The following is a 12,798-nucleotide window of genomic DNA, read 5'->3' on the forward strand; positions in this document are numbered from 1 at the left end:
GACGGCGGGCGATAGGCGGGCGAGCGACCTTGTCGAGGCGTGGCGTGGCTGCCGTCGGACGAGGTCGGCGTGCCGAGGGAGGACGACGGCGACTCGAACTGGGCGATCGACTGGTTCGGCGGGGTGATGGGGATGCCGCTCGTGCGCACTCGGGGCTCCTTGGTGGTGGCGACAAAGGGCGTGACCTCGTCGCCGTTGAGGTGGGCGAGCTGGTCGCGGCTCTGCTGCTTCTTGAGGAGCGTCTTGAAGCGCGAGCCGAGCCCGGTCGACTTGCCGATGCTGCCGCTCGGACCGCCGCCACCAACGGCGCTCTCGTCCTTGGCCTTGCGCGACTTGGAGCGCGAGACGCGAAAGCGCGACGAGTCGACGACCTGCGGCGAGGCGATGGGCACGGCGGGGATGTTGATCGGGCCGGACACGAGCTGCGGCGACGAGATAGACATCTTGCGGACCGAGCGCGTCTTGGCGAGCGGCTTAGTCGGCGGCGAGCCCGGGCTCTGCTTCTTGAGCGCGATCGTCGCGAGCGTCGCCTGGTTGCGCACGTCGCGCACGAGCATCGACGTCGTCTTGGACGGGTCCCGCCGAGGCACGCCGACGCGAGGGACGCGCAGGTACGACTGCGTGTCGATCGGCGCCGCCTCGCCGAGGGCGGACGTCGTTGCCGTCGTCGAGCTCGGCGGAGCGGGCCGCGACGACGATGCGCCGCCGTTGACGCTCGCCTCGGGCTCTGCCGACTCGACGGCAGACGTCGACGGCTCGTCGCGTGTCGCCGCGCCGGAGTCGGTCGCGGCTTGGCCGACGGCGTCCTCCATCTGCGGCGACGACTCGGTGTGGTCCGAGCCCGAGACGAACGAGCCCTCGCGGATCTGGTGCTCGGCTCGATCGGCGAGCGAGGCCGTTTCGGCTGCAGAGGAACACGCAGGTCAGGACAGGAGCGGCGTGATCCGCGAGAGAGAAGGAAAGAGGAGAGAGGGAGAGAGAGCGGGACGCACGAGAACCGACGAGGCTGCTGAACTCGAACGCGTCCGACTGGGTCGTCGACGATGGCGTCACGGCCGAGTACGTGAACGGCGACGACGAGCTCGCCTGGCTCGTCTGCATCGTCATGGCCGTCGAGGCCGGACCGCCGTACAGCGAGCTGTCGCGGTCGTAGTTGCGGTCGTCCCTCGCGAGGGACGAGCGCAGGGACGGGTACGGCTGCGGGTGGTCGCTCGGCCGGCGCGACAGGCTCGACCGCTGCGCGCTGCTCGACATGCGGTAGCTCGCGTGCTGGCCCGGCGCCGCCGCCGCCGCCGTCGACATGGGCGACGCGAGCTCGTCGTCGTCGTCGTCGTCGCGGGTCGAGAGCGACGTGAGCCCGAGGCCGGCGAGTGCGCCGCCGAGGTCGCTCATCGAGTCGGTCGAGGCGAACCAGTCCTGCCTCGGTGGCGGACGAGTCGGCGACGATAGGCTCGCCGATGCGGGGGCCGCCGCCGTCGCGGTCGCGGTCGCCGTCGAGTCGGTCGTCTCGCGCTTGCGGATGCGCAGAGGGCTCGTCGGCTCGAGCGGGCTCGCGAGGTCCGTCTCGTCGTCCACGACCTGCTCAAGCTCGACCTCGTCCGGCTCGACTCGGCGCGTGTGCTCGTCTGCCGCCGCCTCGTCCTGGTCCTGGGACGCCGGCGCCGGCGACCTCGGGCTCTGGTTGGCCGCGCGCCTCGCCGCCGACTGGACGAGCCGGTCCTGGATGGCGAGCAGGTCCTGGAGGATGAGGTCGGACGAGTCGCCGAGCCCGCCGCCCGAGTCCTCGTCGCCAGCTCCCGCGCCGCCTGCGCCGCCGAGGTCCCGCCCGAGCGCGCTCGCGAGCACCTGGTGCAGCTCGTTCGACGCCTGGCGGTACAGCGGGAGCGACATGGGGCGCAGGCCACTCGCCGCCGGGTCGAGGTCGGGCGAGGGGGCCGAGCGCTGCGAGGCGCTGACCGAGTGCGGGCGCGAGGACGCCGACAGGTACCCGGCGCGGCTCGACGGGGCGGGCGACGACGGGGCGACGGCGCCGAGGCCTGCTCGGGCGTCACCGTGCTCGTGCGGCTCGTCGTGCGGCGGGAGGAGCTGCTCGTCGTCGTCGCTCGCGGGCGCCTCGAGCGCCTCGTGGAAGCTCGAGCCCGTCGAGTCGAGCGTCATGGTCGAGCGGCGCTCGCCGATCGTGCGCTCGTCGACGACGGCGCCGGCTGCGGCGAGCGTCGCGTCCGACTTGGCGTGACGAGGCCCCGCCGCCGTGCGACGTCCCTCGACGCCGGCGTCCACGTCCTCGTCCTCGTCCTCCTGCTGCCCCACCTCGACTTCGGCGTCGGCGTCGCCCTCGCCCAGGCTCAGGTCGAACGGCGGCCGGTCCGACACGGCCGTCTCGTCCGCCTCGCCGGCTCCCAACTCGCTCAACTCGCTCGACCCCTCGACGACGTCGTGCTCGCCCTCGTCTGCCGCACCGAGCTGGTGCGGCCGAGAGCCCGGCGGCAGCGCAAAGGCGGCGAACGCGCCCGAGAGCGGCGGCGACGACGGCGAGTCGAGCGCGGTCGAGGGCGTGTGGGCCGACGTGGCGTCGTCGTCATCGTCCGGCTCGAGGCTGAGCTCGCTCAGATGGGCCGGAAGGTACGGGATCGAGATGGCGGGAGGAGGGGAAGGGGGTGTGCGCTGAGGGCGCACGGGCGAGGACGAGGAGGGGAGCGAGGTCGAAGGCGAGGCAGGGTGGAGCGAGGGCGAGCTGTCGAGCTCGGTGGCGACGGACGCGGGCGCGTCGACGATAGCCTCGCTCGATGTGGACGGCTGCGCAGGCGGCGAGCGTGCGGGCGGGCCCGACATCTGGCGGAAGAACGGGTCGACCGCCTCGGTGTCGCTCGCGGCGGGCGAGTGAGGGCCGGCCGCGTACTCGTCGTCGTCGAGTGTCGGCGAGGGTACCACGTTGAACGTCGTCAGACCGTGCAGGTCGGCGTCGTTGACAGGCGAGATGGGCGAGGTCGGGTCGTCAAGGGACGCGGCCGTGGCGGTGTCGGCGGCGGCGTCGTCGAGGGGATGCGGGGCGTCTGCGCGCTCGTCGCCCGTCTCGAGTGAACGACGAGGGAACGAGGCTCGTCGCTCGGCAGGAGAGCCAGCCGGCTGGTCGACTGGACCCGCCTCGGACCGCTGCTCCTCCTCGCTCGTCCTTCCTGCCCGCGCCCCCTCACCGTGGACCGGCCCTCGTTCCTCCTTCTCCTCGTGCCCTGCTCGACCCTCGACCGGCTCCCTGCTGCCGAGCGACGCGACGCTCTGGCTCGAGGCGCTCTTGGCCATGCGCAAGTCGCGCGCCGAGTGCGTCGGCCCGCCGAACAGGCTGTTTGCGCCTCGGCGGAACTGGTACGGGTACGTCGTCGTCGACCCGTTGGGCCCGTTGGCGTTGCCGTGGCCGGACGAGGACGACGACGACTCGCGCGACATGGTGCTCGTGCCGAGCGCAGGTGACGCTGCGGCGCCGACTGGTGGTTGCGCTGACGGGGATGGTCGAGTCGAGGATGCGGTCGACGGCGCGAGCGAGATGGACGAGGCGGCGGCGCTCGAGGGGGCGTACGAGCCCGGGAGCGAGTACGGGAGCTGGAGCGAGTTCTGCGGCGACATGGCCGACGAGCCCGGCTCGTCGCTGCGCGCCGTCGCGAACGACGAGCGTCCGGCGCCGTGACCGTGGTCCGACAGGGACGAGGCGCCGTCGAGGCTGGCGGACGCGTCGTCGTCGAGCGAGCGCCAGTCGATGCGCTCGCGCCTGGCGCGCGGCGTCTTGTCGCGCGAGCTGGACCGCGCCGCCTCGTACTCGGCCTGGAGGCGGTGCTGGGCGAGGAGGGCGTCGGCCTCGGTCGCCGTCATGAAGCCCGTCTGGCGCTGCTTGCTGCGGACGGGGAAGGACGAGTTCGGGTGAGTGACGTGAGGTGGGGAAGAGAGAGAGAGAGGCGAGACGAGGGGACGCACGCGATGTGCGACTGCATCGTGTCCATGTCGACGAGTTGACCGTCGTCTGTTCGCAAGAGCGAGAAGCGGCGTGCGAGACCGGGCTGCGTGGTCGCAAGGCGAGAGTGAGCGGGGAGGTTCGGTACGGGTGCAAGTGCGAGGGGGGAAGCCGGGCGCACCATGATGAGCGACTGGCGGAAGTCGCCAAACTCAGGCAGGCCGAGGGATGGGCTGGCACTGGCGGGGTCGGTGGTGGTTGCGGCGGGGTCCTGGTCGACGAGGGACGAGGCGCGGTCGGTGTCCGAGTCTGTGGTCTTGCGGCGTGATCGGCTCGACTCGCTCTTGCGGCGGAAGCGGTTCATGTCGAGGCTGGGGCGGCGTGGGCCAGGGCAGGGGCGGGACGAGGTGCGAGTCGAGGCGGAAGGCCGGCCAGCCGGCGGGAGGAGGGGAGGAGAGCCGGGCGAGGTCGGGCGAGGAAGAGCGGCAGCTCAGGGGTGTGGGTGGTGTGGTCGAGTGAGCGCGTTGTGCGTTGAAGCTGCGTTGGTTGGTCGAGGCGAGAGAGCGAGAGCAGGAACAGCCGTCGGACCAGATGAGAACGACGGCGACGACCAACGACCTCGTCCACACAGCTCTGTCCAGCTAGTGCAGCATCCAAGCACCTCGTACCCACTGGCCAGACCCAGCCAACTCGCCAACCACCCACGCCCCTCTGTCACCGCCCGCGACAACCTCGTCGTCGTTTGACCCCGCCTCGAACCTGCTCGCCCTCGCCTCGGCTCTCACACCCTCTCGCGAGTGCCCTACTGCCATGTCGGCCCCTCCCATCCAGTATGCCAGTGCGTCCCCCTTTCTCCCACCCTCGCCCGTCCCCTCCCTCACCCGCACCCCGTCGAGCTCACCCCGCCCTCTCGACAGTCCGCTCCCTCAAGCAGCTCGGCCTCATCAACGGTCCTCCTGCATGGGAGCCCGTCGCATCCTTCCAGAAGTGAGCCCCCTCGCCCTCGTGTGCCCGCCTCCCCACCCCGCCTGCGACCACCTGCTCACCTCTCGCTCGTCCCGCCCCGCAGGCCCGAGAACGCCGTAAAGGTGTACCGCTACTCGGACGACGGCCGCTTCTTCGCCTCGGTCACCAACACGACGTCCGTCCCGCCCGACCCCTCAGCCCCGCACCTCGTCCCCTCCGCTCACCCTCTCTCGTTTCCCACCTCGCAGCGTCCAGGTCCTCGATGCCGCAACCGCCGCCGTCGTGAGGGAGTTCGAGGCAAAGGGCATCCTCGACATCGCCTTTTCCCCAACCGGCGCTCAGCTCCAGACGTGGGAGCGGCAAGGTGCGTCCTCTCGTTCCCCTCTCCCCCCACCACCTCGCTGATCCTGCCTCTCTCTGCAGTCAAGCCTGCCGACGGCGAGCCGCCACACCGCAACCTGCGCGTGTGGGACGTCGCGTCGGGCCAGGAGCTCGCATCTTTCTCGCAAAAGTCGTTCGAGGGCTGGTGCGTCGCCAGCCCGTTCCCCCTCGTCCTCATTCCTTCTGCCCCGCGCTCCCGTCGCTGACTCGTCTTTCCGCAAACCCGATCGCAGGGCGCTCCAGTACACGGCCGACGAGACCAAGGCGGTGCGCTGCGTCACCAACGAGGTGCACGTGTACGACACGGCCAACTGGTCGGCCGGCATCGCCGACAAGGTCCGCCTCGAGGGCGTCACGAGCGTCTCGGTCTCGCCCGGCGCCAACCCGAACCTGGCCCTGTTTGTCGCCGAGAAGAAGGGCGCGCCCGCGTCGGTCAAGATCCACGGCCTCGCGACCCTCGCCGTCCCGTCCGGCAGCAAGACGTTCTACAAGGCCGACAAGATCCAGATGAAGTGGAACAAGACGGGCACCAACCTCCTGTTCCTCACCCAGACCGAGGTCGACAAGACGGGCAAGAGCTACTACGGCGAGACCAACCTGTACCTCATGAACTCGTCGGGCCAGTTCGACTGCCGCGTCACCCTCGGTCCGTCCCTCGCCCTGCCCTCGTTCCCTCTCGAGACAGTCGACTGACTCTCCCGTCCGTCCCGCAGACAAGGAGGGCGGCATCCACGACTTTGCGTGGTCGCCCAACGACCGCGAGTTTGCCGTCACCTACGGCTGTACGTCCCTCTCTCTCTGTGGCCACCTTGCCGCGACAAGCGACTGACTCGCTCACTCGACGACTCGCGCAGACATGCCCGCCAAGACGGTCATCTTTGACCAGCGCGTCAAGATCATCGCCGACCTCGGGCTCAACCCGCGCAACTTCCTGTCGTACAACCCGCAAGGCCGCCTCCTGTGCGTCGCCGGCTTTGGCAACCTCGCGGGCCAGATCGACATTTACGACCGCCAGACGCTCAAGAAGGTCGTCACGTTCGAGGCGCCCAATACGGTCCACTGCGAGTGGAGCCCCGACGGCCGGTTCCTCATGTGCGCCACCCTGAGCCCGCGACTGCGCGTCGACAACGGCATCAAGGTGTACCACTTTACCGGCAGCCTCATGCACGTCCAGGAGATTGTCGAGCTGTACCAGGTGCGCCCACTTCTCGCCGCCCTTGTCCTCCTCGTCCTCCGGCCCTCGCCCTCGGTCCTCCCGTCCTGACCCTCTCGCTCTCCCTTGCAGGCCTCGTGGCGCCCGGCCAACCCGGCGTGGTACCCGATGAGCGGCCCGCTCGAGCCCGCACCGGCGTCGACCGTCGCCCTCGCGCCGACGACGACCCAGTCGGCCAAGCCGGCGGCCCCGAGCGGCGCGTACCGCCCTCCCGGCGCTCGCGGCACCCTGACGCCCAACGTGTACAAGCGCGAGGACGAGGGCGGCGCGGCCTACTCGGGCTCGAACGGCGCCGTCCTGTTCCCGCACTCGCAGAGCGCCAACGGCGCCGGCACGGGCGGGTTCGGGCAGCGCGGCGCCAAGAAGGGCGTTCCCGGCGCACCGCCTGGAGCCGGGCAGGGCGAGGACCCGCTCGCGAACCGGCGCAAGAAGAAGGGCGGCAAGAAGGGCGGCCAGCAGCAGCAGCAGGACGGCGGCGACTCGTCGTTGGCCCCGGGCAGCGGTGCCGCGACGCCTGCCCCGGCACCTGAGCCGGCGCCCGTCCCGGCGCTCGCGCCCCCGATCCCGGTCGTCGAGCCGACGCTCTCGCCCGAGGACAAGAAGCGCCGCGCCATCGTCAAGAAGCTCACGGCCATCGAGCAGCTCAAGGTTAAGAAGGCGCAGGGCGAGAAGCTCGAGTTGACGCAGCACAAGAAGCTCGACTCGGAGGCCGAGTTGCGCAAGGAGCTCGCCGCGCTCGGCGCCTGAGTGGCTCGTCGTGTGTCGGCGTCGGCGAGGGAGGAGGGGAGCGAGGGGAGGAGCGGGAGGAAGCGGCGTTCTCTACCGGTCGGGGTTCTCGTTGTTCGGGCCCGTGCCGCATCATGTTGATCTTCGCAATCTCGCATCTTCACTGCATTGTCACCTGTCGCTCGTTGTTGGCGGCCGTCGCAGCGAGAGGGAATCGAGAGACCTTTGGCTCGAGCCTCCTTCTTCCCCGCGTCGCCCGACCTCTCGCTCCTCGCCCTCTCTCTCTCTCTCGCTCCTCGTCTCGCCGCGCCGCACTCGCCCACCACTGCGCGCACACGCCATGGCCAGCTCTGCAGCCGCCACGCAGCCCTGCCACCTCGAGCGACTGCCCAACGAGCTCATCTTCGAGATCCTCGGCCTCGTCGTCGAAGGAGCCGACCAGGTCCAGCGGCGCAAGGTGCTGCTGCCCCTGTGCCGGCTCTCCAAGCACTTCGGTGGGCTCGCACAGCGCACGCTGTGGCGGCACGTGCGGCTGCACGCTCGTCGCTCCCGCCTCCGCGTCCTCGACGACGACCCGCTCCTCGAGGTCGTGGTCACCATGACCGATCTCGCGTGGGCCCCGAGCGTCGTCAAGACACTCGACATCAAGGACTACGACGGCAAGGAGCCGAACCACCTCGACCTGTTCGCCATGACGCTGCCCGGCGTCCACCACCTCGACCTCGCCAACCTCGGCGACGTCAACCTCACGCACACGGCCTTCTTCCACGGTGCGCCCCACTTCTGCAGACTCGAATGGACGTCGTGGAGAAGCAGAGCTCATGGACCCGCTTGCCCTGCAGAGCTGCGCCAACTCGCCCTCGACAAGATGTCGCCGTTCCTGTCGGCGCGTCGAGCGCCTCTCGTTCTCCCCAAGCTGGAGACCCTGTCGATCCGCAACATCGACCTCGACACGTACCCCGAGTGTGCCCTGTTCTTTACGTCAGCCACCCTCCCCGCCTTGCGCCACCTGTCGATCCGGGCCTGCGCCAGCACAAGCCGCCTGGACCCGCAACCGCAGTTCCCCTGCCTCCCGTCCGCCTTCATCGGGCAGCTCGACGACCTCCAGCTCGACCTCGAGGACCAAGGCGCGCTCAGCGAGGACGACTTCCCGTCGACGGGCGACGTCGCGTGGAACCGCTCGATCCTGTTCCACAGCGACACTCTCCTTGCCGCCGCCGACCCGCCGCCGGTCACGTCCTTCCTGCCGGTACAGCACCTCCAGATCGATCACCAGGGCTGGATTCGCGATGGCCCGGCGCGCTTGTCGCGACTCTACTCGCTGCCGGCCCTTCGCCTCGTCCTCGTCCCGACGTGGCCCACGGTCATGCCGTGCGACCGGGCCGCCTACTACACCAACGTGTGCGTGAACCACTGCGTCATCGCGCTCAAGCTCCGCGGGATCGAGCTGCGCCTGTTCGACCCGTCGGCGCCGCTCAAGGACGGTCAACTCGTCGTGCCCGAGTTTGTCGACTACCTGCGCGAGACGGCGGCGGCGGCGGCAGCGCAGTAGCGGGGAGCGAGAGGACTAGCTTGGCCTGGAACGACGTGCGCGCTCTCGATGAAGCACGCGAGTTTCGACCGACCGAGAGAGAGAGACAGCGAGAGCGAGAGTGAGAGAAGGAGAGGTTCGAGCGAGGCAGCAGAGACGGTCGGGCTCGCTCTCAGAGACGCTCTCGACGCTCGTGGGACATGGACATGATACGTTTCCTCCCACTCTACACGGGCTAAGCTACATCTTTGAAGCCTGGGTGCCCGTCGAGCCCGGGCCCTGGTTGAAGAGCGTGCCGTTGGCCCACGCCGTGACGAGCGTGTTGGCGATGGCGGTGCTGCACGAGGCAGGCGAGGAGTACTCGTCAGAAACCTGGAAAGAGGCGGCGGTAGAGAAGGAGGGAGAGCGCGAGGAGAGAAAGAGGGACGCACGCAGGAGGCATGAGGAAATCGCCCTGCTGCCCGGCCTTGCCGTCCTTGGTCGCGCCCGCCTCGCCCTCCTTGCCGTCGAGACGTGACACCTGCTCGCGCGTCATCTGGAGCGGCTTGGACGAGTTGATGACGGCGAGGACCTGCTCGCGCGTGAAGAAGCGGGCATCTGCGGCGGCGGGAGCGAGAGCGTCAGGGCGAGGCGAGGCAAGGAAGAAGAGGACGAGGAAGAGTGAGACGCACCCTCGAGCTCGTTGTCGAGGTCGATGCGGATCGTGCTCTCGTCCTTGGCGATGCCCCAGCACCCGAACATGAGGGACGCCGGGAACGGCCACCTGCAGGTCCTCGAACATGACGTGAACCGGCGCTCGGTTGTCTCGCGAGAAGGGAGGAAGGGAGAGAAGGCGGACGCACGGCTGCGACGAGTGGTAGCCCGCCTCGCCAACGACGATGCCGGCCTCCTCGTACACCTCGCGCCGCACCGCCTCCTCGAGCGACTCGCCCGACTCGATGAAGCCTGCCAGGCACGAGTAGAAGCGTGCGGGCCAGGTACGCTGAGAGGTAGAGGAGCGTCAGGACGTCGAGCGAAAGAGGAAGGGAGGGAGGGAGAGAGAGAGTGAGGCGTACCTGTCGGCCGAGGAGGATCTTCTCCCGGTCGGGCGAGAGCACAGCCACTGCGACAGTGCGACGATGTCAGTACGGTGTCCTGCGGTTGATAGGCGACCCGTATGGCTCGAGAGTCTCGAGGGAAGGGAAGGGACGCACTGATGACGACCGGGTCGGTCCTCGGGTACGAGAAGTTGTGGACGCCCTTACGCGAGAAGCACGGCGGCTGGTCGGCGCCCGCCTCGCCGTCGGTGCCCGAGCTGCCGAGCTCGCCCGGGATGCAGCAGCGCTTCCAGCCGGCCCAGACGGACCGGATCGGGCGGGCGCAGGCGGGGCAGAACTGCGAGCGGGTGACGAACGATATGTCAGGACAGGCTCGAGGAGGCGAAGATGAGGCAGAGAGAGTGAGAGAGCGGGACGCACTTTGTTGCGCGTGTTCCAGTCGATGAGGCTGCGGGCCTCGGCAGCGATCGACGCCTCCTCGTTCGGCATCGTCTGTGCGCCCGAGCGCAGCTCCATGAACTGCAGGAAAGCACCTGCGTCAGTACAGGCTCGAGAGGAGAGATCGGCGGGTCGCAAAAGAGGTCAAAGCGCACCTTTGCGCCGTCCTTTTGCGCCGAGCTCTTGAGGTCGCCGAACGACGACACGTCGACGGCCCAGTACGGGACGCCGTACGGCGAGTGCGTCTCGAGGGTCGAGTTGTCGTCGGGCTTGGACAGCGGGAGCGACTTGGCCGACTCGGGGGCGGACCGCTCGTCGACGCCGAGGAAGACGAGCGAGCACTGCGGACGAGACGAGCGGCGAGTCAGGGGAGGGTTTCGATGCGAGGAAGAACGGGGGCGTGTGTGTGCGCACCTGGTTGAGGAAGTAGTGGCGCTTCTCGTCCGGGGTGAGGTCGCCGACGGTGGACTTTGCGAGCTTCTTGCCCTCGAGGCCGAGGAGGGCGAGTTTGGGCACGTCTGCGTCGTTCTTGCCGTCGATGCCGTGGAAGACGAGCTTGGGGTCGCCGATGTAGTCGCGCACGTCGGCAAAGGCGAGGTACTCGAGGTGGCGGACGCCGTCGCTGGCGGTGCGCGACAGGGGCGAGAGGTTGTCGAGCGCGAGGAAGCGGGCCTTTGGCGAGTCGAGGGCGGACGATAGGAACGAGGCGGACGATCGGAGGTAGCTGAGGCGGTTGAGCGGGTTGCCAGCGCTGCAGAGGGCCGAGGAAGGCGAGGTGAGCGAAGTGGAGGAGGTGGGGAGGGGGAGGAGGACGCACTAGTAGTTCTCCATCTTTGGCGCGTACGAGTGGCTGCGACGGGTGAAGCGGAGTATGGTGGGCAGTCGGGCAGCACAGCAAGCAAGCTGGTCGAGCGAGAGGAAGAACGACACCAGGCGAGCCGGCCCAACTTGGTCATCGCACCCGGGCTCGACCACCACCACGATGGCTCGCTCGACCGACCCAGAAGAGCCGCTCCAGGTCAAGGTGGTCGTGTATGACCTTGTGCGTCCCACTCTCACCCTCCCTCGTCGCGTCGTCGCTCACCTCTCCCCCACCTCAATGCAGCTTCCGCCCTCTCGACTCGGCTCGCTCCTCAACTTCATGTGAGCCCAGCCCGCCCACTCTCTCTGTAACCGAGCACACACGAGCTGACCAGCCCCTAATCTCCCGCAGCGGCTCGGGCGTGTACCACTCGAGCGTTCAGCTCTCGCTCCCCCTCGGACCCTCCGACCTCGACCCCTCCCCGCTCGAGTACGCCTTTGGCGGCCACGACGAGCCAGGCCTGTCCGGCATCTTCAGCATCCCCGCCGGCACCGCCGCGTCCCGCATGCCCGGCCTGCGCTACTACACGACCGTCGACTGCGGCGACGCGTTCGGCGACGACTGGCGGCGCGCGTTCCGGCCGCAGGGGCGCGACGGCAGCGGGCGCGAGGCGAGGTCGGACGAGGCCGGTGGTGGCGGCACAGGGGCGCCGTACGGCGGGTGGGCGGCGGTCGGCTCGCGCTCGACGGTCAACCTCGCGAGCGGCGGCGACGGCGACGACCCGTTCCAGGACCCGGCGGGCGGCGAGGGCATGGACGACGACGACGACGGAGGCGCGAGTGACGGGACAGGGTACATGACGAGGGCAGAGAGGCGGGCGTGGCGCATCATCCAGGACCTCAAGCGCGATCCCGAGTGGAACGGCACCAAGTACCGGTTACTCGAGAAGTGCGTCTCTCCTTCCCTGCAGCTCTTCCGCGAGCGTCTGACTGATACTGCTCGTCAACCCTGCAGGAACTGCAACCACCTGACGCACGAGCTCGTCTGGCGCCTGACCGGTCGACGGCCGCCCTCCTGGCTCAACCGAGCAGCCTGGGTGCGTCCCTCTCACTTTTCTCGTCGACGCCCAACGTCACAGGATACTCACTTTCGCCTTGCAGGTCGCCACCTCGCTGCCGTGCATCGTGCCCGCCGGCTGGATCGACGACGCCGACCAAGCCGCACCGACCGCCGAGACCGCCCACATCCCCGACCCGGCGCATCTCGCAGGCGACGACGACACGCTCATCATCAAGCCTCCTCGAGCCGACAAGATGGACCTCGGCGGGCGTCCACGCTGAGCAGCTCGAGTACGGCCCGACCTTGACGTCGACTCGGCACCTCCACCTCGCTCGCCCGCACCTGCCCGGCGCCTCGGGCCCACTCGCTCGTCGCGCAAGATCCTCGTCAACCTCGACTCGGGCGCCGTCGGTGCGCAAGCTTCAACGCGAACGCTCGCTCGGTGTCGCCTAGCGCTCCTCGTCCCCCTTCGAGGCCTCGTTCGCCCTCGTTCTACATACTTAGTGCGCCCACATTCTCGCTCTCGCCAAGCCTTCGTCGTACTGTACGTTGTACTGACCACCTTCTCGCTCTCGCCTGCAGGATCCCCATCGTGCTCTCCCTGTGCCCGTCTCGCTCGGACCTTGTATAGTTTGCGCCGATGGGCAATGTCACCCTGTGCGCCCCTCTTTCTCCTTCTTGGCGGCCCCGAGGTGAACACGC

At 69.1% G+C, this 12,798-nt stretch overlaps 4 protein-coding genes across 4 annotated transcripts; 3 read left to right on the top strand and 1 right to left on the bottom strand.

Annotated features, from left to right (window-relative positions):
• The first annotated feature begins 4,571 nt into the window (after positions 1–4,571).
• Positions 4,572–7,416, top strand: RHOBADRAFT_23040 (uncharacterized protein). Its single transcript, XM_018412588.1, has 9 exons — positions 4,572–4,781; positions 4,861–4,930; positions 5,013–5,084; positions 5,158–5,273; positions 5,333–5,435; positions 5,524–5,936; positions 6,004–6,072; positions 6,145–6,485; positions 6,576–7,416. Exons 1-9 carry the CDS (start codon positions 4,754–4,756, stop codon positions 7,248–7,250), a joined length of 1,887 nt encoding a protein of 628 aa, XP_018274138.1. The 5' UTR covers positions 4,572–4,753; the 3' UTR covers positions 7,251–7,416.
• A 153-nt stretch (positions 7,417–7,569) lies between these two features.
• RHOBADRAFT_50602 (uncharacterized protein) lies at positions 7,570–8,829 on the top strand (the record flags this gene model as incomplete). Its single annotated transcript, XM_018415401.1, has 2 exons — positions 7,570–7,999; positions 8,072–8,829. Coding segments are annotated over 2 exons (1,187 nt in total), but the record flags the coding sequence as incomplete, so codon positions are not given.
• Positions 8,830–8,956: 127 nt separating this feature from the next.
• On the bottom strand, positions 8,957–11,140 carry RHOBADRAFT_50603 (uncharacterized protein). Its single transcript, XM_018415402.1, has 10 exons — positions 11,053–11,140; positions 10,650–10,986; positions 10,391–10,576; positions 10,218–10,316; positions 9,954–10,134; positions 9,816–9,862; positions 9,603–9,742; positions 9,432–9,523; positions 9,192–9,357; positions 8,957–9,097 (listed from the first exon to the last, which is right to left on the bottom strand). Exons 1-10 carry the CDS (start codon positions 11,064–11,066, stop codon positions 9,001–9,003), a joined length of 1,359 nt encoding a protein of 452 aa, XP_018274140.1. The 5' UTR covers positions 11,067–11,140; the 3' UTR covers positions 8,957–9,000.
• Positions 11,141–11,217: 77 nt separating this feature from the next.
• RHOBADRAFT_40635 (uncharacterized protein) lies at positions 11,218–12,377 on the top strand (the record flags this gene model as incomplete). Its single annotated transcript, XM_018413739.1, has 5 exons — positions 11,218–11,277; positions 11,341–11,378; positions 11,449–11,985; positions 12,052–12,133; positions 12,198–12,377. The coding sequence occupies 5 exons, from the start codon at positions 11,218–11,220 to the stop codon at positions 12,375–12,377; spliced, it is 897 nt and encodes a 298-aa protein (XP_018274141.1).
• Between the last annotated feature and the right edge of the window lie 421 nt (positions 12,378–12,798).

Source organism: Rhodotorula graminis (genome assembly GCF_001329695.1).
Source record: "Rhodotorula graminis WP1 unplaced genomic scaffold RHOBAscaffold_1, whole genome shotgun sequence".
NCBI lineage: Eukaryota > Fungi > Basidiomycota > Microbotryomycetes > Sporidiobolales > Sporidiobolaceae > Rhodotorula > Rhodotorula graminis.